The following is a 25863-nucleotide window of genomic DNA, read 5'->3' on the forward strand; positions in this document are numbered from 1 at the left end:
AATCCAGCACCGAGATTCACACACCTGCATAGCCATTGACAACACAACACAGCGCACACTGACACCGCACAGCATACTGCCGCTCTCTTGTCAGGGCAACTCTTGGTGAGCGCTGTGCTGCACTGCCTACCTGGGACACCCAGAGTGGTGATAATCGCAGTCCTCCAGCTCACTTGTTCCTTTCTGCTCTCTGCTCTCCAGCTACATTGGTCAGGTTGGGAAGCCAGGCTCAGAGAGGTCATACTGTTGGGTCCCATGGCTTAACGAGAATTGTAAGGAGAGCACCTGTGTACTGCTCTGCATGTGTGCGGCTCACCCGACTACTTTTCCTGAGCACGCACCTTTCCTCTTCGGCCGCCAATCGCAGCGTGGCTCTAAGTGTAGGCACAGATTGGACTATTGGTCATGCAGAACTGTTATCACTCGCCCCCAGCTTAAATCCACTCGCCAAATGCTAGCAGGCGAGTGGAAATTTTGAGGGCTGGTATAAGGAATACACAGGAGAAAATGCATGTTGACAAGGGGAGTGTAGAGGAGGGCGGGCAGTCTACTGACATCACGACTCCACCCACAGAGCTGCAGACAACAGATCCACACACAGAATCTTCAGTTTTTCAGTTCTTATAACAGACAGGGGGGGAGACATTTGACAGGTAAGAAAACATTCAGGAGGCATGTATATCCTTATAGATCAGCACTATGGCAGTAGTTTAGAAAGGATGAGTGTGGGTTTACTTCCACTTTAAGCTAGTGCATTGTTGGTTCACTTACCTTTTCCTTCGATTTCCCTTCCTAATGTTTGTTTTCTTTGTCTGAATTTCTCACTTCCTGTTTCTCCTCAGTAAGCTTGCCCCCATCATCCGAGCCGTTCTGGCTGGGGGTTAGTCAGCCAGAACAGCTTATAGAGGAGGAACAGGAAGTGAGAAATTCAGACAAAGAAAAAGAAAACATTTAGAAGGGAAATCAAGGGAAAAGGTAAGTGAACAAACAATGCGCTAGCTTATTTAGAAAATAAAAAAACAAACCTTTACAACCCCTTTAAGTGCCCAGTACCTTTTCAGTGTGTGTATGTGTATTCTGTGTGTGTTTACTGTGTGTCTGTGTGTGTATACTGTGTATGTGTGTACTGTGTGGCCCCATAATCTCCTATTGCCCGGGGGCCTCATAATCTCCTATTGCCCCGGGGGCTCCATAATCTCCTATTGCCCGGGGGCCCCGTAATCTCCGTCCACCCCAGCAGGTGTCCCAATACTTTTGGCAATATAGTATTTAAATATATATATATATATACACACACTATTTTATATACTATATTATATAATATAATATTTTTTGTTTTATTTTTATAACCAAAGTTTAGTGCCACTTTAAGGTGGTAAATGAAGTAGGGCAGCAGTCAGAATCAGGAGAGTACCTCCAGACCAGTCGGTGATGTGACATAGGACTGGGGTATCCTCATTATGTCCTGGTCCTTGCTGTATGATGTGTACCCTTATCTGCAGCGCTGCCAGTGCCATTACTGGCACTCTCCCCATGCCCAGCAGCCTGCTCCTATTATGTTAATGAGCCCCAGCCGAGCAGCCAATCGGGCAGTGATCGCTCATGTAGGTGGACATGTATGCTAATGAGGCCGATCCAGCGAGTGTCCTGGGCGGGGAGGTGGGGTCCGCTGTCTCCATAGACTGGGCACTGCGCGCCGCCGCCGCCGCTTCCACTGACAGCTCGGATATTTAAAGCACACAAGGGGGCAGGAAAACACACACTTCTCCCTCCGAGCCGCTCTTCTAGCACGTTTCCCACCTCTCTCCAATCATTTCCCTGCCGGCTGCAACTCTATTCCTACAAAGGGGGGAGCACAGCTCAATCCAGGGGCTAGCAACAAGTCCTAAATGACTGCAGGGAGCTGAGAGTGACCAAGGAGCACCTACCTTCACCTCTCTCCACTTGTCTCCTTTAGGACCTTCCTCATCATCACCCATTGAAGTATCGATCCACCACCAAGGGGAGATGTTGGTGAAGGCAGAAGCTGGGAAGAAGGTGCTCTACAACTTGCAGAAGGGTGAGGAGGACAAGCCAAGGGATGGATGGGCAACCTGGAGTAGGACTTTGCCCAGCTTCCTGGCTTTGGTGCTGTCTCTCTTCTCTCTAGCATCCTGCCTGTACCTGAATGGGAAGAACGGGGAGCTGCAGGACAGGATGGGGACTATAGAGCATGGCCAGTCTGGGGAGATCTTCCATGTGCCTGGATTATCTGTGGATCAGCTCAACTCCATAGTCCAAGAGAAGGTGGACCGACTTCTGTCCCAGGTGTGGATCTTTTTTTTTCCCAGCATCACTTTGTGCAAGCCTTTAATGCAGTAATAGACCACAAACCAAAAATGTCATTTTTTATGTCGTTTTTCAAAACGTCGTTTTTTTTCATGAGAAAAATGACTTTTTTTACAAGACAAAAAACGACCGTGTTTACGCGGCATCAGGTGTGATGGCTGCGCTAGTTTTTCCCCTTTATTCTCACTTGGTGATCTGGCCAGTAAGTCTGTTATTTTTTAATTTCCTTTAACCCTTGTTCACACTGAACGTGCGAATTCCGCTGAATTGGCAGAGCGCCGTTTCCGGTAATAGGCTGCGATTTGGCATGCAATTTGACATTGTCAAATCGCACTTATGTGAACGGGGGCTTAGGCTCCATGCACACTAGCATATATATTTTTTAAGCTGTTATTAGCATTTTTTTCTGCTCCTAGAAGCTAAATAGTGTTATGCTATGTATCCATGCCCACTACTTTAGGCTATTGGCATTTTTTTTCTGCTCCTAGAAGCTAAATAGTGTTATCCTATGTATCCATGCCCACTACTTTAGGCTATTGGCATTTTTTTCTGCTCCTAGAAGCTAAATAGTGTTATCCTATGTATCCATGCCCACTACTTTAGGCTATTGGCATTTTTTTTCTGCTCCTAGAAGCTAAATAGTGTTATCCTATGTATCCATGCCCACTACTTTAGGCTATTGGCATTTTTTTCTGCTCCTAGACGCTAAATAGTGTTATCCTATGTGTCCATGCCCACTACTTTAGGCTATTGGCATTTTTTTCTGCTCCTAGATGCTAAATAGTGTTATCCTATGTGTCCATGCCCGCTACTTTAGGCTATTGGCATTTTTTTCTGCTCCTAGACGCTAAATAGTGTTATCCTATGTGTCCATGCCCACTACTTTAGGCTATTGGCATTTTTTTTTGCTCCTAGAAGCTAAATAGTGTTATCCTATGTATCCATGCCCACTACTTTGGGCTATTGGCATTTTTTTCTGCTCCTAGACGCTAAATAGTGTTATCCTATGTGTCCATGCCCACTACTTTAGGCTATTAGCATTTTTTGAGCTTTGGCTTCTAGGAGCAATTTTATTTTTTATTTTTTTGTATCGCTTCTTGGATTGTTTTCCCAGCAGAAACAGCATGAAACGCTGCTAAACGCTACTAATAGCATTTTTTTTTAAAGAACTACAAAAAAACAAAAAGCTAACACTCCTAAAGGTGCCTAAATGCTACTAAAACAATACACCACTACAAAAAGCTATTACCAGCGTTTTTTTCAAGCATTTTTTTTGTTGCATAAAAATAATGCTAGTGTGCATGGAGCCTTAACAGACTAAACTATTCTGCAGATGTAGCAGTTAAAGGGTTGAGACAAATCATTTAACACTAACAGGGGTGCTTAGAATGATCAGCTTGTATTCATTTATGTAAAAGCTTTATCCCAAAAGAAGAAAATACTGTAATGCCGCGTACACACGATCAGTTCGTCTGATGGACCATTTTCATCAGACGAACCGATCGTGTGTGGGCCCCATCAGTTTTTTATCCATCGGTGAAAAAACGTAGAACTTGTTTTAAAACTATCTGATGGTTAAAAAACCGATAGAAAAAAAAAATGATCGTCTGTGGGGAAATCCATTGGTTAAAAATCAACGCATGCTCAGAATCAAGTCGACGCATGCTCGGAAGCATTGAACTTCATTTTTCTCAGCACGTCATTGTGTTTTACGTCACCGCGTTCTGACACGATCGGTTTTTTAACTGATGGTGTGTAGGCAAGACTGATGAAAGTCAGCTTCATCGGATATCTGATGAAAAAATCCATCAGACCGTTTTCATCGGATGAACCGATCGTGTGTACATGGCATTACTGTAATTGCTTATACAGTTTACTTCTTCAATTTGTTAGTCAAGTCCATCTAATCTGTTAGTGCATCTTAGGCTGCATTCACACATCAGCGTTTCCGATATTGTCGCGATTTGAAAGCGATGATGTGTGAATAGCAAATTTCGGGACTCGAATGTAAGATGCCATTTTTTTGAATGACACCCCAAATCGTGGCGCGGGTCCGTCGCATGATAAATCACGCTGCAATTGCGGCAACACACATTGCGGGAAGCATGTCGCCCCCAAAAAGTTCAGGAGCTACTGTTAGGCGCGATTTAATGTATTATTCAAATGAAGGGCATCTCAAATGCGAGTCCCGCGATTTTCCAATCCCACATCAGCGCTTTTTAAATCACTGATGTGTGAATGCAGACTAAGGCTGGCCATACATTAAACAATGTTATTGTACATTCTTAGGTTTACCAAAACCGTATAATATGTGGTCAAATTTAATTTGTATGCAATCAGGCACTACATAGTTGAAGGTAAATCTAAAGGAAATTGAATAAGAAAACTGTATAATGTATGGCCAGCTTAACACTACCCTCTCCTCAAACTGACAATGCTGCTGTCCAAGGGTGTCTCCATTATTCCTCCATCCAGAGTTGAGACACCCTAAGAAGGAAATGTGTTACTGACAGGATCACAAGGTGAACATAAAAAAAAAAGCCCCAAAAAGAAAACATTCAAAAATTGGTATGCACATTATATTACTATATTATTATTTTTTTGTTTGGGGTTTATTTCCGCTTTAACTACTTATGACTATATACATATCGCAGGGATCCTCAAACTACGGCCCTCCAGATGTTGTAGAACTACACATCCCATGAGGCATTGTAACACATTGACATTTACAGACATGACTAGGCATGATGGGAATTGTAGTTCCTGAACAACTGGAGGGCCATAGTTTAAAGACCCATGACATATCGTGTACTACAGGGGCATTTCTAGGATCCTAATAGAATGCAGTACCTCAACATGTGTTAAAATGTTCAGGGGCTGGTAGGACTCAATGATGACTAAAGATGATCAAATCTGAGTCTAAAGAACTGGATGGAATTCACTCAGTGGGTGGCCCTGTTGGACAACTCCTGCCTGACATCCCTTGATTTAAAAAAATCAAAGGAATGGGTGGAAAATTGTTGGCACAAATGCAGCCGCATCCAATCAGATAGGCAGATAGTCGAAGGTTTGGCCATCTGTGCTGTATATAGTGGATAGAGGAAACTGTTAAGCCAGCCATACGTGGATCGAAATTCGTCCGGGACTGGCTGAGATTAGATCCATCTATGGGCATGCTGATTGTACCCAAGTTGATCCATTAATCGACTTGGGTACTACCAGTCTGTTGGATTTTTTTTTACATGCGATTACTGCCAGAGGCTATAGCCAATAGTAGTAATCATTGGGGGAGATATACTAAAACGAATGCACACAGAATCTGGTGCAGCTGTGCATAGTAACCAATCAGCTTCTAGGTTTCATGCTCTGTTCACCCCTGAGCGTACTGAAAACGCGGACAGAATCGCGCACGCAATGCGTTTGCGATGCCATTAATTCTTAATGGCAACCCAAACATGGTGCGATTTTGTCAGTAAAAATCTCAACGCCAAATGCTCCTGGCTCCCTGCCAACAATTGGTACATAAGCTTCTTTTGGAGCGTTTTTAAATAAATGGCGCCTCTCCAAAAAAAAACAAAAAAAAGCTAAAAAAAAAAGGAATGTGGCGCAGCTGTCACTGCACTACGCTTAGGTGTGAATGGAGTCTTATTGTGAACGTTTAATTGAACAAGCCGAAGTTAAAAGCTGATTGGTTACTATGTACAGCTGCACCACATTTTGGGCCAGATCCACCGAAGAATTACGCCGGCGTATCTATTGATACGCCGCGTAATTTCAAAGTTCACGCGTCGTATCTTTGTTTTGCATCTACAAAACAAGATACGACTACATCTGGGCTCGATCCGACAGGCGTACGTCTTAGTACGCCATCGGATCTTAGGTGCATTTTTCCTGCAGCCGCTAGGTGGCGTTTCCGTCGAATTCTGCGTCGAGTATGCAAATTAGCTAGATACGGCGATCCACGAACGTACGTCCGGCCGACGCATTTTTTTACGTCTTTTGCGTTCGGCTTTTTCCGGCGTATAGTTACCCCTGCTATATGAGGCATACTCAATGTTATGGCCGTCGTTCCCGCGTCCAATTTTTAATTTTTTACGTAGTTTGCGTAAGTCGTTCGCGAATAGGGATTTGCATAGAATGATGTCACCGTCGTAAGCATTGGCTTGTTCCCGTTTAATTTCGAGCATGCGTACTGGGATACCCCCACGGACGGCGCATGCGCAGTTGAAAAAAAACATCATTTACGTCGGGTCAAGACGTATTTACATAAAACACGCCCCCATCACATACATTTGAATTGCACGCCCTTACGCCGCCTAAGTTACGCTACGCCGCCGTAACTTGCAGCAGAAATCCTTTCAGGATACCAAAAAAAAAAATTTAAGTTACGGCGGCGTAGCGTATCACTTGTAGTGCAAAGTGAATTTGCCTTTCGTAAATAACCCCCAATGTGCTATTATTTCTTAGATGAAAACAAAAGAAATAATAATAGTATAATAATAAAAAAATAAAAAGATAAATGACACAATGTTTCAAAACTGGAATATGAATAACTTTGTATCAATTCCATGTATCAAAGGAGACCTGGGGCACCAGTCCTGGGTGCCAGGATATAGCAGCACCCTTGGTGTCCTGAAGATTGTATTTATCATTCAGCTTCAGAGTTCCTTTTTATTTATTATTGTTTAAATCTACTATTATTTGTTTTGGAGTCAGACATGAAATAGAGTTTTTTTGTTTTGGGACACGTTTATTTTTTCACTTATGTAAAGTAAACAGCGTGAGGACCAAAGTAAATGAAGTTATTAAGTAGGACTACAAAGGTATTAGTAGGGCTGCAGATGGTAGCAGCTGCTCTGTCCCGTCTTTCCTATTGCCTTTTGTAGAATCCGATATTAATACATGGTTAAAAAAAAAAGAGCCACCTTATTTTCACTTACCTGATTTTCGATCATTTTACCACTTTTTTTATTTTGAAGTGTTTCACTGTAAGGCCTCGTACACACGACCGAGGATCTCAATGGGCGAAACACATCGTTTTGCTTGTCGAGTTCCTTGTTAGGGAAAAAGAGAACATGCTCTCTTTTTGGCTCGTCAAGTTCCTCGACAGTTTCCTTGTCGAAAAATGTACACACGACCGGTTTCCTCTGCAAAAAAAAACACAGCAAGTTTCTTGCTGTTTTTTGCCGAGAAACTCGGTCGTGTGTACGAGGCCTCAGGCCTCGTACACACGACCGAGGAACTCGACGGGCGAAACACATTGTTTTGCTCGTCAAGTTCCTTGTTAGGCTGTCGAGGATCTCGGCGAGCCAATTTTCTCCATTCCCGTCAAGGAAATAGAGAACTTGCTCTCTTTTTGGCTCGACGAGATCCTCGACAGTCTCCTCGTCGAAAAGTGTACACACGACCGGTTTCCTCTGCAAAAAAAAAAACCCAGCAAGTTGCTCTGGTTTTTGCCGAGAAACTTGGTCGTGTGTACGATGCTTCAGGCTTGTACAACCCTTTTAGTACAAATGCCCTTCAATGCCCTTAGCTTGCAGCTATGTAAAGACCAGTCCTGGCAAACCAGATCTAAAGTTCACCACATGGGTTACAGCCTGATTGTACAAACTCCTTTAAGCCTTCGTTCACATTGACTGCGGCTTTACCATTGTGCGACTTATTATTATTATTATTATTATTATTATTTAAGGTACTATAGCGCAGTCAATTTACGCAGCGCTTTACATATACATTCACATCAGTCCCTACCCTCTAGGAGCTTACAATCTAAAGTCCCTAACTCACATTCATATACTAGGGCCAATTTTGACAGAAGCCAATTAACCTACCACGTCACCTGAAATCGCACAATTTCAAAGTTGTGCATCAGTGCTACTTCGGGTGCGACTTGAAAGACATCTGTGCAGAGGCGGCTCTAGGCTTTGCGAGGCCTTAGGCAAATCTTAGACGTGGCAGGTCCTCCATTACAGATCGTCCATCCTGCAGAGGAGATAGGGGAGCTTGCTCAGCTGCTGAAAGCTCTGCACATGGCTGGAGATCCATGGTGCACCACAGGAGGGGAGGAGACGGGGAGTACATGGTGCCACCCACTGACTCTGGGACCTCAGGCAGTGGTCAGCGACACTCCGCCCCTGGGTGGGGAAAACTAGTTGTGGCCCCGGACGCAAGACGGGGAAACCCACACACACGTTAAGAAAATTAGGCAACCACGAGGCCCCTGGGAGTGTGAGGCTTTAGACGACCGCCTAATTTGCCTAATTAGAGAGCCGCCTCTGCATCTGTGCAGCTTCGTGCACAAATGTCTATGCAGGTTGCACCCAAATTTTCCAAAAATAATGCAGGAACAATTTAAATTGACGCAAAACCGGAATACGTTACAATCTTATTTCGATCTGCCAACAGCTATATGGTGCAAATGGCCTGCCTGAATGGATACAAATTGATAGGATAGGTTAGGTAGGTCCTCGTATTACATAGATTTGGTAAATGCAAGCCCTAGTTCAAACTAATGCGATGCGGGAAACACCGCAATTTGTATGCGTTTCCAGCACCGCATAGCAATCGCACATTGTGTTCATGCGATCTGCTGCAGGCGTCAGTTAAAAGTTAACGACACCCCAAAAGCAGGTTGAAAAACACAGTGCGTTTGCCTGAACCGGATGTTTGGACCCATGCGATCTGCTTCCAGTGCAAATGAAAAAAAAAAAAAGCTGCCCGCACCTTTTTTATGCAAATGCAGTATGATTTGAGCCATTCAATATGAATGTCTCAAATCACGCCGGATTGCATGTGAATTGCACAGGAATGTGTGCGGTGTGCAGCATGAACCAGGGTTATAGCTGATTTTACAGATTGCTTGGTTAGATTATAACATATATGAACCTAAGAATTTTATTAGGCCGATAGGGTAGATAAATGTGGGCTGGGGCATCTGCTAAGCTATTTTTTGGTGGTAGGGCTTCTGTTCTGCTCCTCCACTCTCGGGTCCGGCCACCTGTTAGGGGTATTGCAGGGAAGCTCCTGTGTCCTCCAGGTTTTATAAATTATCTTACAGAATGCAACAGGAGGAGTGAGACTCTATGCCAAGGAGCCACAAAGCATGGCAGGGTGCCCCCTTAATATTCAGAAAACTAACAGGAATGTTGGTGATTCCATTAGGTAGACTGCACTAATAAGCGTTAAGGACCGATTCACACCACAAAAATGCACTCCAGATCTGTTCCGGATGTGTCTTTGCATGCATGCTTTTGATGCATTCCGGTGAATTTTTGTTGCGTTTATAATGCGTTTCTGGATACATTCCAGATGCTTTTTTTCTTCTTTTTTTTCCCACTGTACTGGGGTCCAGTGTGTTTTTTATGCATTCTTGTGTGTTTTTTAATGTGTTTTACTGCATTGCAGTACAGTCCAATGCAGGAAAAATTCAGCATGTTATACTTTTTTATCTGGAACAGGAACGCCCTGGAACTGACTGCACTGGTGTGAACTTGGAAACCCTATAACCTTCTTTCCATTATTTTTGATGCAGAAAAAACACACGGAACTGCATGTGGTTTGAACTAACCCTTACAAACGCTTAAAAAAAGCATGTCAAGTTTTTGCGAGCAGTTTTTAGACTTCTCTTGGGTTGAGAAGTTGAAAGGTGCTGCATTTCTCAGTTTTAATTTTTTATGTACCACAATGCTGGTGCTTACATAGGTATTGTGTCTTAAGCCTCGTACACAAGATCGGACTTTCTGCAGACAAAGGGCCAGATCCACGAAGCAGTTACGCTGGCGTATATATTGATACGCCGCGTAACTTCTAGGTTGCTCCGGTGTATCTTTGTTTTGTATCCACAAAACAAGATACGCCTGAAGCTGGGCTAGATCCGACTGGCGTAAGTCTTAGTACGCCGTCGGATCTAAGGTGCATATTTACGCTGGCCGCTAGGTGGCGCATCCGTCGATTTCCGCGTCGAGTATGCAAATTAACTAGATACGCCAATCCACAAACGTACGTCCGGCCGGCGCATTTCTTTACGCTGTTTCCATAAGGCCTTTTCCGGCGTAAAGTTACCCCTGCTATATGAGGCGTAGCCAATGTTAAGTATGGACGTCGGGCCAGCGTCGAATCTTCCGTTGTTTGCGTAAAACGTTTGCGAATAGGGCTTTGCGTAGAATTACGTTCACGTCGAAAGCATTGGCTTGTTGCGGGTTAATTTGGAGCATGCGGACCGTAAAAAAAAGACAGACCGTAAAAAAAAACGTCATTTACATGGGGTCAAGACGTATTAACATAAAACATGCCCACAACTTAGTGATTTGAATTGCGCGCCCTTACGCCGACACATTTACACTACGCCACCGTAACTTACGGCGCAAATTCTTTGTGGATACGGGAAATACGCTGTAAGTTACGGCGGCGTAGTGTATCTGAGATACACTACGCAGGACTTACAAATGCGCCGCGCTACGTGGATCTAGCCCAAAGCCTCTGACTTTTGTCCGAAGGGCGTTGGCCGTGAACTTGTCTTGCATACAAACGGCAAAGAATCGGCCAACAAACACAAAACTACGTGTTTTTTCAGCTCTTTAGCGCCACCCTTTGGGCAACTTCTGCTAATGTTGTGTTATGGTGAGCATTGCCTCCGAGCATACGTCTTTGTACTTTGGCGTTTTGTCCGAGGGACTGGTGTACAACTGATCGGATAATCCAACATCACACATTTGTTGGCAGACAATTTTAACCACTTGCTTACTGGGCACATAAACCCCCTTCGTGCCCAGGCAAAATTTCAGCTTCCGGCACTGTGTCGCTTTAACTGACATTTGCGCGGTCGTGCGACGTGGTTCCCAAACAAAATTGACGTCCTTTTTTCCCCACAAATAGAGCTTTATTTTGGTGGTATTTGATCACCTCTGCGTTTTTTATTTTTTGCGCTATAAACAAAAAAAGAGCGACAATTTAAAAAATATATATATATTTTTTACTTGTTGCTATAATAAATATCCCAATTTTTTTTTTAAAAAAACGATTTTTTTTCTCAGTTAAGGCCGATACGTATTTTTCGACGTATTTTTGTAAAATAAAAAAAAAAATCGCAATAAGCGACTGGTTTGCGCAAAAGTTATAGCGCCTACAAAATAGGGAACAGAATTATGATTTTTTCTAATTATTTTTTTTTTTACTAGTAATGGCGGCGATCTGCGTTTTTTATTGAGACTGCGATATTGCGGCGGACGTATCGGACACTTTTGACACAAATTTGGGACCATTCACATTTATACAGCGATCAGTGCTATAAAAATGCACTAATTACTTTATAAATGTGACTGACAGGGAATGGGTTAACACTAGGGGGTGAGGAAGGGGTTAAATTTGTATCCTGGGTGTGTTCTAACTGTGTGGGGGGAGGGGGGTGACTGGGGGAGGTGACCGATGCTGTGTCCCTATGTACAAGGGACACAGATCGGTCTCCTCTCCTCTGACAGCACGTGGAGCTCTGTGTTTACACACAGAGCTCCACGTCCCTGCTGTGTTACCGACGATCGCGTGTACCCGGCGGACATCGCAGCCGCCAGGTACACGCATCGGCTTCCCAGCGATGCGCCGGGACAGTGTTTACCCGCTGCGCTCCCCCCAGTGGCGCGTGCGGGTAATGCACATAAAAGGACGTCTAAAGACGTCCACTTAGCACTTGAGAGCCGCGCTGTGGACGTCTTTTGTCTATAGCGTGGGTCTCAAGTGGTTAAAGCATGCTATCCCTATTTGTCTGTGGAAAATCCGACAACAATTGTCCGATAGAGCATACAAACGGTCGTTTTTTCCGACAACAGCCTGCCATCACACAATTCCCGACGGAAAATCCGATTGCGTGTACGAGGCTTAACAATTGCATTGTTGCAGTTGGAGGAGGTGGTTTTGGAATATTTCAGAGTTAAAAAGAAAAAAAAAAAAGCCCCCAAACCGCCGTTTGCCGCCAGTAGACACAAGCCCTTACGGTGAAATTTTTAATTTGCTACTTCAATCGGCTCAGGCACAACAATCCAACCCACTGTCCTGCTGCACATTGCTATGGAATACCCATGTGTATCCCAGTATTCATATATGCATTTCTCAAAATGGGCTCTTACATGAAATCATTTTATAATTGCTAGTTTAACATATATTAGGTGTGAAGTATACTACTGCTATAAAATAGCTGCCCCGTGCAAATGATATGGCTAAGTGCAATAGGCTGAGTATAAAAACAGCTGTAAAAACAAGTGAAACAGATTATTAAGTATGCACACATAAAACTTGTGTAGAATACATTCATAGGGTAGGTCTGCTAATGTTTTATAAAAACACAACGCCAACTCCTTATTATGTCCATTCATATGTTAAACATTCAGTAAACGGCAATGTCTTATCTGATATTTTCCCCCGGCTCATCTACAGTAAATGGTCATCTGCTGCTGTTTGGCTAAATTCATACTTCAGAAAGAACACAAGGTCCTCGGAGTATGTAATAGGTTTGCAGACAGTTAGTTTGCCTAACATGGTCTTTTTTTTTTTTTTTTGTACAAGTACATGGTTTGTTATAATAGTGTATGTTGTTACTATATAATACAGTATCACATCCAATATTGTTTTCATTGAATTGGCCAGATAATGGACTGTGCGTTGCCACAGATTATTATAACATCACTGACTCTTCTATATGACTGTCCTGAAAGCAAGCCGGGCAGTAGTATGGGAGTTCAAAGCGCTGAAGACCCAAAGGGCAATCTCTGACTATATAAAGATTAGGAGGATTCCTCCAGGAGCACATGAATGGCAATGCCATCTAATATGTTCACCTTAAACCTATAGTTGATGTGTGTACTCTATCTATTGAAGACATTCAGAATAAAGACCTTATTTATACAGATCACTGTAATCAGCTAAAAAAAAAAAAATGCCATTATGATATATAAATTAGCTCTATTGCTTGTCTTCATATTTTGTTTAACCACTTGCCTACTGGGCACTTTCACCCCCTTTCCTGCTCAAACCATTTTTCAGCTTTCAGCGCTTTGAATGACAATTGCGCAGTCATGCAACACTGCACACAAATGACATTTTTATAATTTTTTCCCCACAAAAAGAGCTTTCTTTTAGTGGTATTTGATCACCTCTGCGCTTTTTATTTCTTACGCTATAAACAAAAGAAGAAGGACAAGTTTTAAAAAAACACAGGGCCAGATTCAGGTACATTGGGCGTATGTATGCGGCGGCGTAACGTATCCGATTTACGTTACGCCGCCGCAAGTTTTTCAGGCAAGTGCTTTATTCACAAAGCACTTGCCTGTAAAGTTGCGGCGGCGTAGCGTAAATCACCCGGCGGAATTCAAATTCGGTGGGTAGGGGGCGTGTAACATTTAAATGAAGCGCGTCCCCGCGCCGAACGAACGGCGCATGCGCCGTCCGTAAAATATCCCAGTGTGCATTGCTCCAAATGACGGCCCAGATTAGGACTTGCGACGGCGTACATGGCGCTGCGCCGTCGTAAGTCCTTTGAGAATCTGGGCCAAAATATTTTTTACTTTTTGCTATAATAAATATCCATTTTTTTTAAACAATTTTTTTTCTCAGTTTAGGCCGATACGCGTTCTTGAATGAATGACTTGTATAGCGCAACGCATGCGAACTGAATCGCCTCTGGGCGCTTTTTCCAGCCAGTGTCTGCATGGCTGGTGCGGTAATTTTTACCCCGTAGGATCTTCTACATAGTTTTGGTAAAAAAAATCGCAATAAGCATATATTGATTGGTTTGCGCAAAAGTTATAGCAGCTACAAAATAGGGGATAGATTTATAGCATTTTTATTATTATTATTTTTTTACTAGTAATGGCGGCGAACAGCGATTTTTATCGTGACTGCGATATTGCAGCGGACACATCGGACACTTTTGAATTTTTTTTGGGACCATTCACATTTATACAGCGACCCCTGCTATAAAAATGCATTGATTACTGTATAAATATGACTGGAAGGGAAGGGGTTAACACTAGGGGGCGATCAAGGGGTTAATGTGTTCCCTAGGGAGTGATTCTTACTGTGGGGGGAGGGGACTGACTGGGGGAGGTGACCGATGGTTGTCCCTATGTATAAGGGACACAACATCGGTCTCCTCTCCCTGACAGGATGTGGATTTGTGTGTTTACACACACAGATCCACGGTCTTGCTCAGTTACTGGGCAATCGCGGGTTCCTGGCGGCCATTGCGGCTGCCGGGCACGCACATCTGGTCCCCAGTGATGCGGCGGGCGTGTGCGCGCCCCCCCTAGTGTAAGGTGACCAGATTTTTAAAATTAAATCCGGGGACATATTTTTTTTTTACTAGTAATGGCAACAATCAGTGACTCTCTGCCCATCGCCGCCCGCCTCACAGCCTCTCAAGTCTTAGGCCCCGTTCACACCTAGGCGTATATACGCCTGTAGTGTGAACGCCACTGCCGCCCCGACACGCCAGAGGGATGCTTTAGCTTTGCCCTCTATGGAGATGGTTCACATCTCCACGCCGAACGCCGGACGCCTGACGCCTGACGCCTGAAAAAAGGTCCCGGACCTTTTTTTCAGGCGTCTTTCGGCGTTCGGCTAGAACCATCTCCATAGAGGGGGTCACAGGCTGCATTCACAATCGCGGCGTTTTGTCGCCGCGAATCGCGGTACAAAACGCAGCTATTTGCCGCCGCAATTCGTGGGACAAATAGCCGCGATTCAGTACGCTATAGTGTGAATGCAGCCTGACTCTTCGGCTCCCGGTTACTACTGGATGGGGAGCGGAGGAAGATCACTCCGCCAGGGAAGGCAAGGAGATAGGCAGGTCGGCTGGCCAGGATTTGAGCCAAGGCAGAAGAACTTGCGAGCAAAGCTGAATGGGAATGTGCCCAAAACTGAAGAAATATTCCCTCCGCTCTGACCAGCACATGATCATCAGAAAGGGGCACAGATAATGAAAAAAATACAACCCCCCTAAGCTAGTAGGCATGGCGGAGCAGGGGTGTTTAATTCTAATTTTTATTTTATTTTAATTCTGCACTGACTGTCATTGAAATTGCCCCTGCCCCCTATTAAATCCAATCTGGGGACAAAACCAGGGACAGACTTGGTCCGGGGACAGTGTCCTCAATCAGGGGACTGTCCCCTGAAACTGGGGATGTCTGGTCACCCTACCCTAGTGACTTGTGAAGGGGAAACGTCATATAACGTCCGCCCAGAACAAGAAGGTCTTCCTCCCACCGTCATTTGACGGCGGGCGGTGGACAGGTGGTTAAAGACCCAGGTACATTGTGAGGTTCTGGTATCCGTGATCTCTCTTTCCTTTTATGCCTATGCTATCTACACGACAATGTTGATTTAGAAATGGCAGATTTGAGAAACCCATCAAAGAAACTAGCATTCTGCAGTGTTAGTTATTGCAATTGGGTGGCACTATGGCATGATGCCAGTCAGCTGAACAGCCTTTAAGGGTGTACTCACGCTAGGGTGTCTATTTATAAAAATGTTGCTGTGCAAATGTCCCAAGCATTCACACAGCCATCACATATGTTAACTGTATTTGCCTAATGTGATTGTTTCCTATGATCATCAGCTCCATCCAGTGGGTATAATGCAGTATTTTCCTGATTGAGGAACACAAATAAAATACAACATTATGGCCACTAGATGGCGCTGACAATCATAAGAAAATTAAAGGGGTTGTAAAGGTAAAAAAAAGAATTCCCTAAATAGCTTCCTTTACCTTAGTGCAGTCCTCCTTCACTTACCTCATTCTTCCATTTTGATTTTAAATGTCCTTATTTCTTCTGAGAAATCCTCACTTCCTGTTCTTCTGTCTGTAACGAGCAGGCATGTCAGGACACTCTCTGCTTTGCAGATAGAGAAAGGAGCTGTGTGTTAGTGGGCGTCCTGACACTCCTGCTCGCCCCCTCCCCCCTCAAGAGGCATTCTCCACACCAGGGAGAAAGCCTTACATTACTGTGTGGAGTTACAGACAGAAGAACAGGAAGTGAGGATTTCTCAGAAGAAATAAGAACATTTAAAAGCAAAATGGAAGGATGAGGTAAGTGAAGGAGGACTGCACTAAGGTAAAGGAAACTATTTAGGGAAAAAAAAAATGTTTTCCTTTACAACCCCTTTAAGCAAACCGGGTGGAAGAAGTGGTCTGGGACATGGTTGCCTTGGAATCTAATATGGTTTGCTTCAGTGTGAGTGCAAAACCATGCCTGAGCGCAGAACTCTCCATGGGTCACTGAGCAGGACCATTGTGGTCTCTGACTGGCAGTGGTAATGATGCAAGTGTGCCTGGGAACGCTTCTTTCAACCACGGCGTGAGGGAGGGGAGGCATTGTCTTTGGGCACGGTTCTGATCAACTGTGCCCAATGTGAGTACTTCATTAGAGGTGGCTTGGGGCCTCATAATAATCTTATATGGGACATTCATGACTAGTCTTTTAAAACTGCACCTATTCAGTGCTGCACTGTAATTACGCTAGATTTGACACCAATTGTCCAAGTTTGAGCCTTTTTAAAGCGGGGGTTCACCCTAAAAAAACAAAAAAAATTCTACCATGCCATCCAGCATACTAGCGCGAGCTACAGTATGCCTTTTTTGCGCCGTACTCACAGTTTAATCATGTAGTTAAGTTTCAGACTCCCCGCAAGGAGTAGGCGTTCCTATGCAGAGGGGAACATGATTGACGGCCGGCTATGGCGCATCACGCTTCCATAAAATAGCCGAAATAGGACTTGGCTCTTCACGGCGCCTGCGCAGTCATCTCCTAGTCTGTGCGCAGGCGCCGTGAAGAGCCGAGTCCTACTCCGGCTATTTTCGGGAAGCGTGACGCGCCATAGCCGGCCGTCAATCATGTTCCCCTCTGCATAGGAACGCCCATTCGCCGCGGGGAGTCTGAAACGTAACTACGGGATTAAACTGTGAGTACGACGCAAAATAAATAAATAAAGGCATACTGTAGCTTACGCTAGTATGCTGGATTTCATGGTAGAAACTTGTTTTTTTAGGGTGAACCACCGCTTTAAGTCAGGATGAACAACTGACTACAACATTGTCATGTAATTGTAGGATTCTCGTTTACTTTTCTCTTTGACCCATACTTGGATTTCTCTATTGGGGTCAACATCCTCTCCTGATGGGTCCCCTTTGTGGTGCGTTGCCAAAAACAAGCCAGTTGGGAGCAAACAATGCTTTTGGCTGCATTTTAATAACCTGTAAAAAGAATCCATATCAAGCGCCCCTCCATCACTACCTTTAGAGCTATACTGTGTGACAAAGCTGTGGAAATCACAGATCTGGATGGACAGAAATAAAAACCTTTTGGCAGATAATATAGCTTTCATATACAGTATTTCATACAGGGGCGCACTGACCATTGAGTCATTAGGGCACTGCCCAAGGGCCCTATGCCACTAGGGGGCCCCATCAGGGTTGCCAGGCTCAGTAAAACCAGGGACAGTATGTAAAAATCTATGTTTTTTTTAGATCTGTCCCTGATATGTCTGAAACCGACATGCTTTTGATGTGAAAATCCGAGATTTTTGCTGCCCTGCCTCTGCACTGCCTCCTGGCGTGGTGGCCATCTGTAAGCCCAGGGGCCCCATAATCTTCTATTGCCCGGGGGCCCCATGAGTTGTCAGTCCGCCCCTGATTTCATATGTGTAGTTAGCTGTTCTTGGTTCAGCTTAAAGTACGGATGTGATTTCCGGCCATAGACGGAGTGATTTTCTTTCCTGCAACTGAACCACAGTCAGTGTTGATGAGGGATTTTATTATTGCGGGTGCGTTTATTAAATCTTTTGCACAAGATGGACTATACCTTCTGAAAGGATAGAATAGAACAAGGTTCTATCTTCATTCTAAATGTTCCCATCCATAACGGGAAAGATAGTGATAAGTGATAAATCCCCACATGTCCCCCACAAGTTAGAGGCAGATGCATGCTGTGCTATATGCATTTGTATGTGACATTTTGCTGCTTATAAGTGACACTCACTGGTTGGCACGTCTCACCACCAAGAAGAGCAGCAGAAAGGCTATCAGTAAGGTTAACACTGCATGATATAAAGTGAATGTGTTGATGACCCAGAAGTGCTAGAATTACTGCCTTTACTATCTCACTCTAGATTTATTTGCTTGTTAAACCTAAGTGATCATGTAACTCCTATCTTACAAAATATTAACTGTGAAATGACCTGCTGTCTGACCTGGAAGAGAATGTGTGTCTGGATCAGGTTGAACCTGACAAGCTATTGACTTGTACTGAGCTAACAGTTCATTTTTCTATATCGTTATCTAGCATAGAGATTAGTAAATGTATGTAGAGACCTCCTGGTGGCTACATCGGATTGCCTGTGACTGCTTTCCCTAATCTCCTCAGTAGACACCTCGTAGGACCTCAGAGTTATTACTGATATAAATCGAGTGGTATTTTAAGGAGCGCTAACCTGTGCAATAACGTTAAGTTAGGATGCATGCGGAAGAGTCAGCAAACCTGTGATATTAAACTTCCACTGAATTGAAAAAAATTTGATCCAAAAATTAAGAGGTAATGAAAATACTACCTTTTATGCTATAGTGTAGGGGTCTCCAAACTTTTAAAACAAAGGGCCAGTTTATTATTTTTCGGTCTTAAAGGGTGCCGGACTGTGGCCTGTGTAAGTAGAAAATGTCCTGGTGTGGGAGTAAACATTGCCCCATTATTGGTCTTAACAGGTGGAAGGTAGGTACCAATGGAAGGAATAGTGCCCCATCATTGGTCTTAGCAGGAGGAGTAGTGCCCTAATAATGGTGTCAGTGGGAGGAATAGTGCCCTATTAATGGTGTCAGTGGGAGGAATAGTGCCCTAATAATGGTGTCAGTGGGAGGAATAGTGCCCTATTAATGGTGCCAGTGGGAGGAATAGTGCCTCATCATTGGTCTTAGAAGGAGGAATAGTGCCCTATTAATGGTGTCAGTGGGAGGAATAGTGCCCCATTAATGGTGTAAGTGGGAGGAATAGTGCCCCATCATTGATTTTAGCAGGAGGAATAGTGCCCTATTAATGTTGTCAGAGGGAGGAATAGTGCCCCAATCATTTGTTTTAGCAGGAGGAATAGTGTCCTATTAATAGTGTCAGTGGGAGGAATAGTGTCCTATTAATGGTGTCAGTGGGAGCAATAGTACCCCATCATTGGTCTTAGTAGGAGGAATGGTGCCCCATTAATAGTGTTAGTGAGGAATGTTGCCTTAATCATCAAGCCTAGTGCAAACTATTGCTGCGTACACACGCTCGGATTTTCCGACAAATGTTCCATGAGAGCTTGTCTTAATCACAACGCCGGAGCCGCGATCCCTGGGATCACTCGGGTATCATGGTGGCGGCGGAGGAGAGGAACGAGAGTTGCTTCGGGGGCTTCGATCTCAGGTACGTAACTTATAATGAGCTAATATGCTATGCATACTAGCTCATTATGCCTTTCTCTTGCAGGTTTTTTTTTTTAAATAAATGTTTTAGAGGGTTTACTTCCTCTTTAAATGGAGGTTACCCTCTATTATCCCTCTTATGTGCATTTTTTTGCTAGTTAAAATTGTATAAGCTGTAATTCTTTTATTTATTTTTTACATTGTGTATTTATCAGTCACTCATTATTTTTTTTTGTCTACAGAGGTCATATGAACACATGGCGAAAATCCGAATCTCAAGAGAAGCGCCGGCAGATTGCAACTGCCCAGCAGGTAAATGTGGTGTGTTGATTGACATCTTTGTGCCCCTTGGTGGCCTTGGTAATCAAAGAAAGGCACAGAGCTCCCTGTTAGTCCAGTAACAGAGGTCTGGAAAGGTCACCCCTAATGTTCTCGTGTTTGGTTTGTTTTGCTGCTTTTTTTTTCTTCAGAATTCCAAAACGTTCTTTAATATTATCGACGAAGGAGAAAAACTTGTGAGCACCTCACCGCTCCTTCCTTATAGATATTGACAACGAATAGACAAAAACACATTTTCTTGTTTTCTGGCAATGAAACTAAGCAATGGAGTGTTGAATTATTATTACTGGCAATTGTTTGTATGATCAGATCCCATTGTACTCTATGCTTGGATGAGCTGATATCAATTATCAATGTGTGTGTTCAGGGATTTGTGAAATGCTGAATGCGGCAACTGTAATGAACTCCGATGAAACCATAACCTCTCGCATCTATCCCCGCCGCTTTTGTCTTTTGTGTTTAATTTATGTATGATTAATTTTTTCAGCCTTGAGGGAAAGTTGTTCTTGTTCGACTCAATTTGCTGACCCAGGTGATAAAGTATAGGCGGAATCTCTAGGACTGAATTTACAACTGCAACAGTATAGTCAAGATCACCTTTGACAGAGGCAACCCACAGGCTTATGCCGCGTACACACCATCACTTTATGTGATGAAAAAAAATGACGTTTTTAAAAACGTCACTTTAATTGACCGTGTGTGGGGGAAAACGTCGTTTTATGTCTTGTAAAAAACGACAGAAAAAAATTGAAGCATGCTTCAATTTTATGTGTCGTTTTTCAAAAGTGCACTTTTTACTTCACAGAAATTGACCGTGTGTAGCAAAAAACGTCGTTTTCTAAGACGTTTTTTCATCCACGCATGCCCAGAAGCAAGCTTCAATGGTAAAACGTGGTGGAACGTAACCTCACTTTGCAAGATCATTGTGAGAAAACGATGGTGTGTAGGCAACTTCGTCTTAGAAAATTGAAGTTTCAAAAACGTCATTTTTTACTTCACAGAAAGTGTCGTTTTTTTTCATCACATAAAGTGATGGTGTGTACGGGGCATTACACTGCAGCATTGTGTGGAAAGGATTGATGAATGACAGTTCAGGCTTGGTGTGGAAGATGAAAGGCTATGTTTAGGGCTGGTATTCAGGCTGGGGGTCTCTTTTTTCCCCTGGGTGCATGTGGCAGCGGAGCTGACTTGTGACGAACGCAGCCTGCATAACAGCCTCAAGGAATGAAGCAGCCTGTGACAGTTGGCTCTCGGTGTACAATACTCCTGGCAGAACTGTCCCATGCTGCCTAACTTGGAAATCCAATACATTCTATTAGCCGGGGATGGATTAATGAAACTTCAGGCTGCTGCGTCTAAGCTCACTGATATGATTTGTGGTATTTTTATATGTGTATAAGTACCGTTATATTGTGCTTTACAATTCTGCTTTTATAGTAGGGCGTGTAGGTGCTTAGTAGGTGCTTAGCCATGTACGCTGGCGTAAGTCTCTTACGGCGTCAGAACTGCATTTCTACGCTGGCCGCTAGGGGCGTGTAAGCTGATTTACGCGTCAAAATATGTAAATTAGCTAGATACGCGAATTCACGAACGTACGCGCGGCCGACGCAGTACAGATACGCCGTTTACGTTAGGCTTTTCCCGGCGTAAGGTTGCCCCTGCTATATGAGGCATAACTGCGGCGTACCAATGTTAAGTATGGCCGTCGTTCCCGCGTCGAAATTAGAATGGGGCTGGACGTCATTTACGTACACGTCAAAACCAATATGTCCTTGCGGCATACTTTGACGCAAAGCACCCTGGGATATTCGACGGGCGGCGCATGCGCCGTAAGTGCAAAACGTCAATCACGTCGGGTCACAGAACATTACCATAAAACACGCCCCCCTGTTCCACATTTGAATTAGGCGGCCTTACGCCGGCCGATTTACGTTACGCGGCCGCAACTTACGGAGCAAGTGCTTTGAGAATACAGCACTTGCCCGTCTAAGTTGCGGAGGCATAACGCAAATCGGATACGTTACGCCCGCACAAAATGACGCCGCTGTACGAGAATCTGGCCCTGTGTGCGTGCCTGATGTGCCCACCCTAATCACCCTGTGCATTGCCGAAAATTCTTGTGTGTGCCTGGTGTGCCCGGGCACATCAGGCAAATTCTTGCGTGTACCTGGTGTTCCCTGAGCACACCCTAATCACCCTGTTGCCTCCCCCTTCCCCACCTGCAGAGCTGTCAGCTTCCCTCCTCTCCTCTCGACTGCTATGGGAGATGTTTCAGCATGGAAGTGGCTGGTAAATATGTAATTTACCGGCCCCTTCCTTTTCTGAATGAACATAGTGATTGTTTGATGCCGATCGCTCCAGTGTTCATTCATAACTGAAGCATAGAGAAATTGTGTTTAATATGCTTCAGTTAGTGAATGAACAGGAAGCCACTAAGCCCAGAGTACTTCTCTTTTATTCGCTGTCCAGTGCAGCTGAGGCTGCAGGGGAAGGGAATAAGGAATCTGTTTTATTCATTTTTTAAAAGCGTACGTGTCTGTGCGATACTGTACTGTGTGTGTGTGTGTATATATATATATATATATATATATTGTGTGTATATATATATATATAAATAAATACACAAACACACATGTGTGCTTAAGCTTAAGCTAATGTAAAAGGCTACGCACACCTATGACTAGTTGAACTAGTGGCTTCAGTGCTGGCTATACATGCTATGCTATGCTTGCTTTTGTTCAGCCTGTGGGCTGATTGAAAGAAATCTAACAGGTTCCCCCATCCACACCAGTCAGTGCTGATGGACCCATCTTGAATGCCAGCTATGGTATTCTGATAGGTGGGCACCTGATGCAGTCACTGTTCAGCCAACAATTTTCTATTCAGCACATTCAACAAAATTTTAATGAATAATCAACCTTTCTTGACCTGGGTGGTGCCACCAGGGACACCCATGACTTGGCATGACAAAATTTGAGCCCTGTATGGCAGCCGTCGGGCACTGCCATGCAACAGGTATGCACATTTAAAGTTCAAAATTGACTGTGACTTTCCCGAAATTCAGAGCATTGAGGCTAGAGAAAGCCAGTCACCTAGCATTTTGAAATGGAGTTCAGAAATAGCAACTTGCATATTTTTCTCAGCACTAGTGTCCATTAATTCTCTTTTTTTTTTTTTTTTTTTTTGCTGCTGTGATATGACTACCTCCTAGAGGGTGGCTATGTTAGTTATCCATGTATGTTGGAAAGTAGCCATTCTGTCTTTCTTGCAAGATGTACTAAGGACTATGAACTATTGGATATGTAGTATGCATAGAGCAATGAAGTGAAAAAAGAAAAGAAGAGGTTCAGGACCTCTAGGAGGACGTTTCAAGAGGTAGAAAAACACAATTAAGAAACAAGTTCATTAAAAATAGATTACAGGACCATTAAGTAGTAGATGTGTATAAAATATTTTTGGAGATTTTAGTGCAGCACAGTGGCTAGGTGGTTAGCACTTCTACCTAGCAGCACTAGGGTCATTGGTTTGAATCCAACCTTAGCACTACCTGCCTGGAGTTTTGATGTTATCACTGTGCCTGTGTAGCCTTCCACACTCCAAAGACATGCTGGTAGGTTAATTGGCATCTGCCCAAATCGGTTATGTGTAGGTATTGACTTTAAACTGCAAGTTTCCTGATGGTAATATATATATATATATATATATATATATATATATATATATATATATACAAAGCGCTGTGTAAATTGAGGGTGCTTTATTAGTACCTGTAATAAAAATGATGGTTGCTTGCAATTTGTGCTGGTCCAATGGCTTTGTCAGCATCACCTACTCTGGCCAAGTATGTATAGTGAGAGTTCTGTCTGCACTCACACTTTGCTTGCTGCATCCTTGTGTTGGGTCAGTGATTTGAAGTAATAAAGCCAGAGACAGCTAAACAACGGGGGTGCCATCAATGGCGGCCTTCATGTTTCCCTGAGTAAGGCCGCGTACACACGGTCGGACAAAACCGATGAGAATGGATCGAGGTTCAGTTTCATCGGTCCAAACCGACCGTGTGTATAGCCTATCGGTCTGTTGTCCTTCGGTCCAAAATGTTAAAACATGCTTCAAAATCGAACCAATGGCCCGCTGCCCGATCGGTCCAAACCGATGGTTAATACAGAAAGCTCAGAATCAAGTCGACGCATGCTTGGAAGCATTGAACTTCGTTTTATTCAGCACTTTGTGTGTTTAACGTCACCGCGTTCTGACCCGATCGGTTTTTGGAACGATGGTGTGTACGCACTACAGACCATCAGGCCACTTTAGCGGTGAAACTATGGAAATGGCCCGTCGGACCATTCTCATCGGTTTGGAACGACCGTGTGTACGCGGCCTAACAGTTTACTTTAACAATACCTGGTTGACTTTGCTTAAGTCCCTTTCAAACTGGGGCAGTGGATGCGTCGGCGGTAAAGCGCCGCTATTTTTAACGGTGATTTACCGTCACTATTCAGCCGCTAGAGGGGCGCTTTTAACCCCCCGCTAGCGGCCAAAAACGGGTTAAAACCACCCGTCTGGTCTAGCCGCGGTGCCCATTCATGTCAATGGGCAGGAGCGGTGGAGGAGAGGTATACACACCACTAATTCACCGCTCCAAAGATGCAGCTAGCAGGACTTTTTTTAGTGTCCTGCCAGCGCACTGCTGCAGTGTGAAAACCCTCGGGCATTCACACTAAAGTGTGAGGAGCGGCTCTTTCAGGGCACTTTGCAGGTGCTATTTTTAGCGTTATAGCGCCTGCAAAGCACCTCTGTGTGAAAGGGGACTTATGGTACAGTTGATCCAGTCACCAATTAGATCACTGGGAAATAAATATTAAAACAATATTATAATTAAAAAATGTTGTGCAGATGTAATTGCTTTAATCTTATTTAAAGGGGAGTTCCAGCCAATTTGTATGTTTATTAAAAGTCAGCAGCTACAAAAAGTGTAGCTGCTGGCTTTTAATAAACAGACACTTACCTGCTCCAGCGCTCCAGCGACGCGCCGGCCGGGGCTCCGCTCCTCTCCCCCCTCTCCGGCCGGCGTCTTCATTCTCAGTGTGGGCACCCGGCCGTGACAGCTTTCGGCTTCACGGCTGGGCACCCACTGCGCATGCGCGAGCGGCACTGCGCATGCGCGAGCGGCGCGGCCCGGCGCTGCGCCGTGTAATTGGCCAGGAGATCACCTAGGATCGTCCTAGGCGATCGCCTACAGCAGCCCCTTCCTGTAGGCGATTAAGCTTAGTCGCCTACAGGAAGGAGGAAGTGGGACAGGAAGTCCCACTCTTCCTGAAGCCCCCACTCCCCCCACAAAAAAATTACATGCCAAATGTGGCATGTAAGGGGGTGAGGAGTGGGATAAGCGGAAGTTCAAATTTGGGTGGAACTCCTCTTTAACCTGTATATGCTGATAAAAATCATACTGAGTTTGGGTGCTTGCTAATAAAAAAAATAAAGCAGACTTTTATCATCAGTCATCCTTGTACATACTGATGGGTGAGCTCCTGGTCTTTATTCATCCTGAATGGTACATGATCACGTGTGATACAAAGTGGATCTACTTACTGTATGTGACACAAGATGACATCAAAGCAATGCAGGCAGGCCCATATTTCCCACAAGGCCACTGAGGCCAGGCGTTGGGGCGGCAGGGCTCCAAGGGGCAGCAGTGGCATGGAGTCCCCCGACGCCCGGAACATACAGTTAAGGGCGGTAAGTTATGGGGGAATCCGCTCGCTCGT

The 25863-nt window shown here is 44.3% G+C and overlaps 1 protein-coding gene across 5 annotated transcripts in view; it reads left to right on the forward strand.

Annotated features, from left to right (window-relative positions):
* The first annotated feature begins 1660 nt into the window (after nt 1-1660).
* Nucleotides 1661-25863, forward strand: part of COL25A1 (collagen type XXV alpha 1 chain) — a 588595-nt gene continuing 564392 nt past the window's right edge. For all 5 annotated transcript variants that reach the window (XM_040329411.1, XM_040329395.1, XM_040329418.1 and 2 more), the window contains exons 1-2: nt 1661-2307; nt 20002-20071. In XM_040329411.1, the coding sequence (XP_040185345.1) occupies nt 2008-2307; nt 20002-20071 (370 nt within the window). In that variant the 5' untranslated portion in view covers nt 1661-2007. The remainder of the gene's footprint in view (nt 2308-20001; nt 20072-25863) is intronic.

This window comes from Rana temporaria, chromosome 1, assembly GCF_905171775.1.
Source record: "Rana temporaria chromosome 1, aRanTem1.1, whole genome shotgun sequence".
Lineage (NCBI taxonomy): Eukaryota > Metazoa > Chordata > Amphibia > Anura > Ranidae > Rana > Rana temporaria.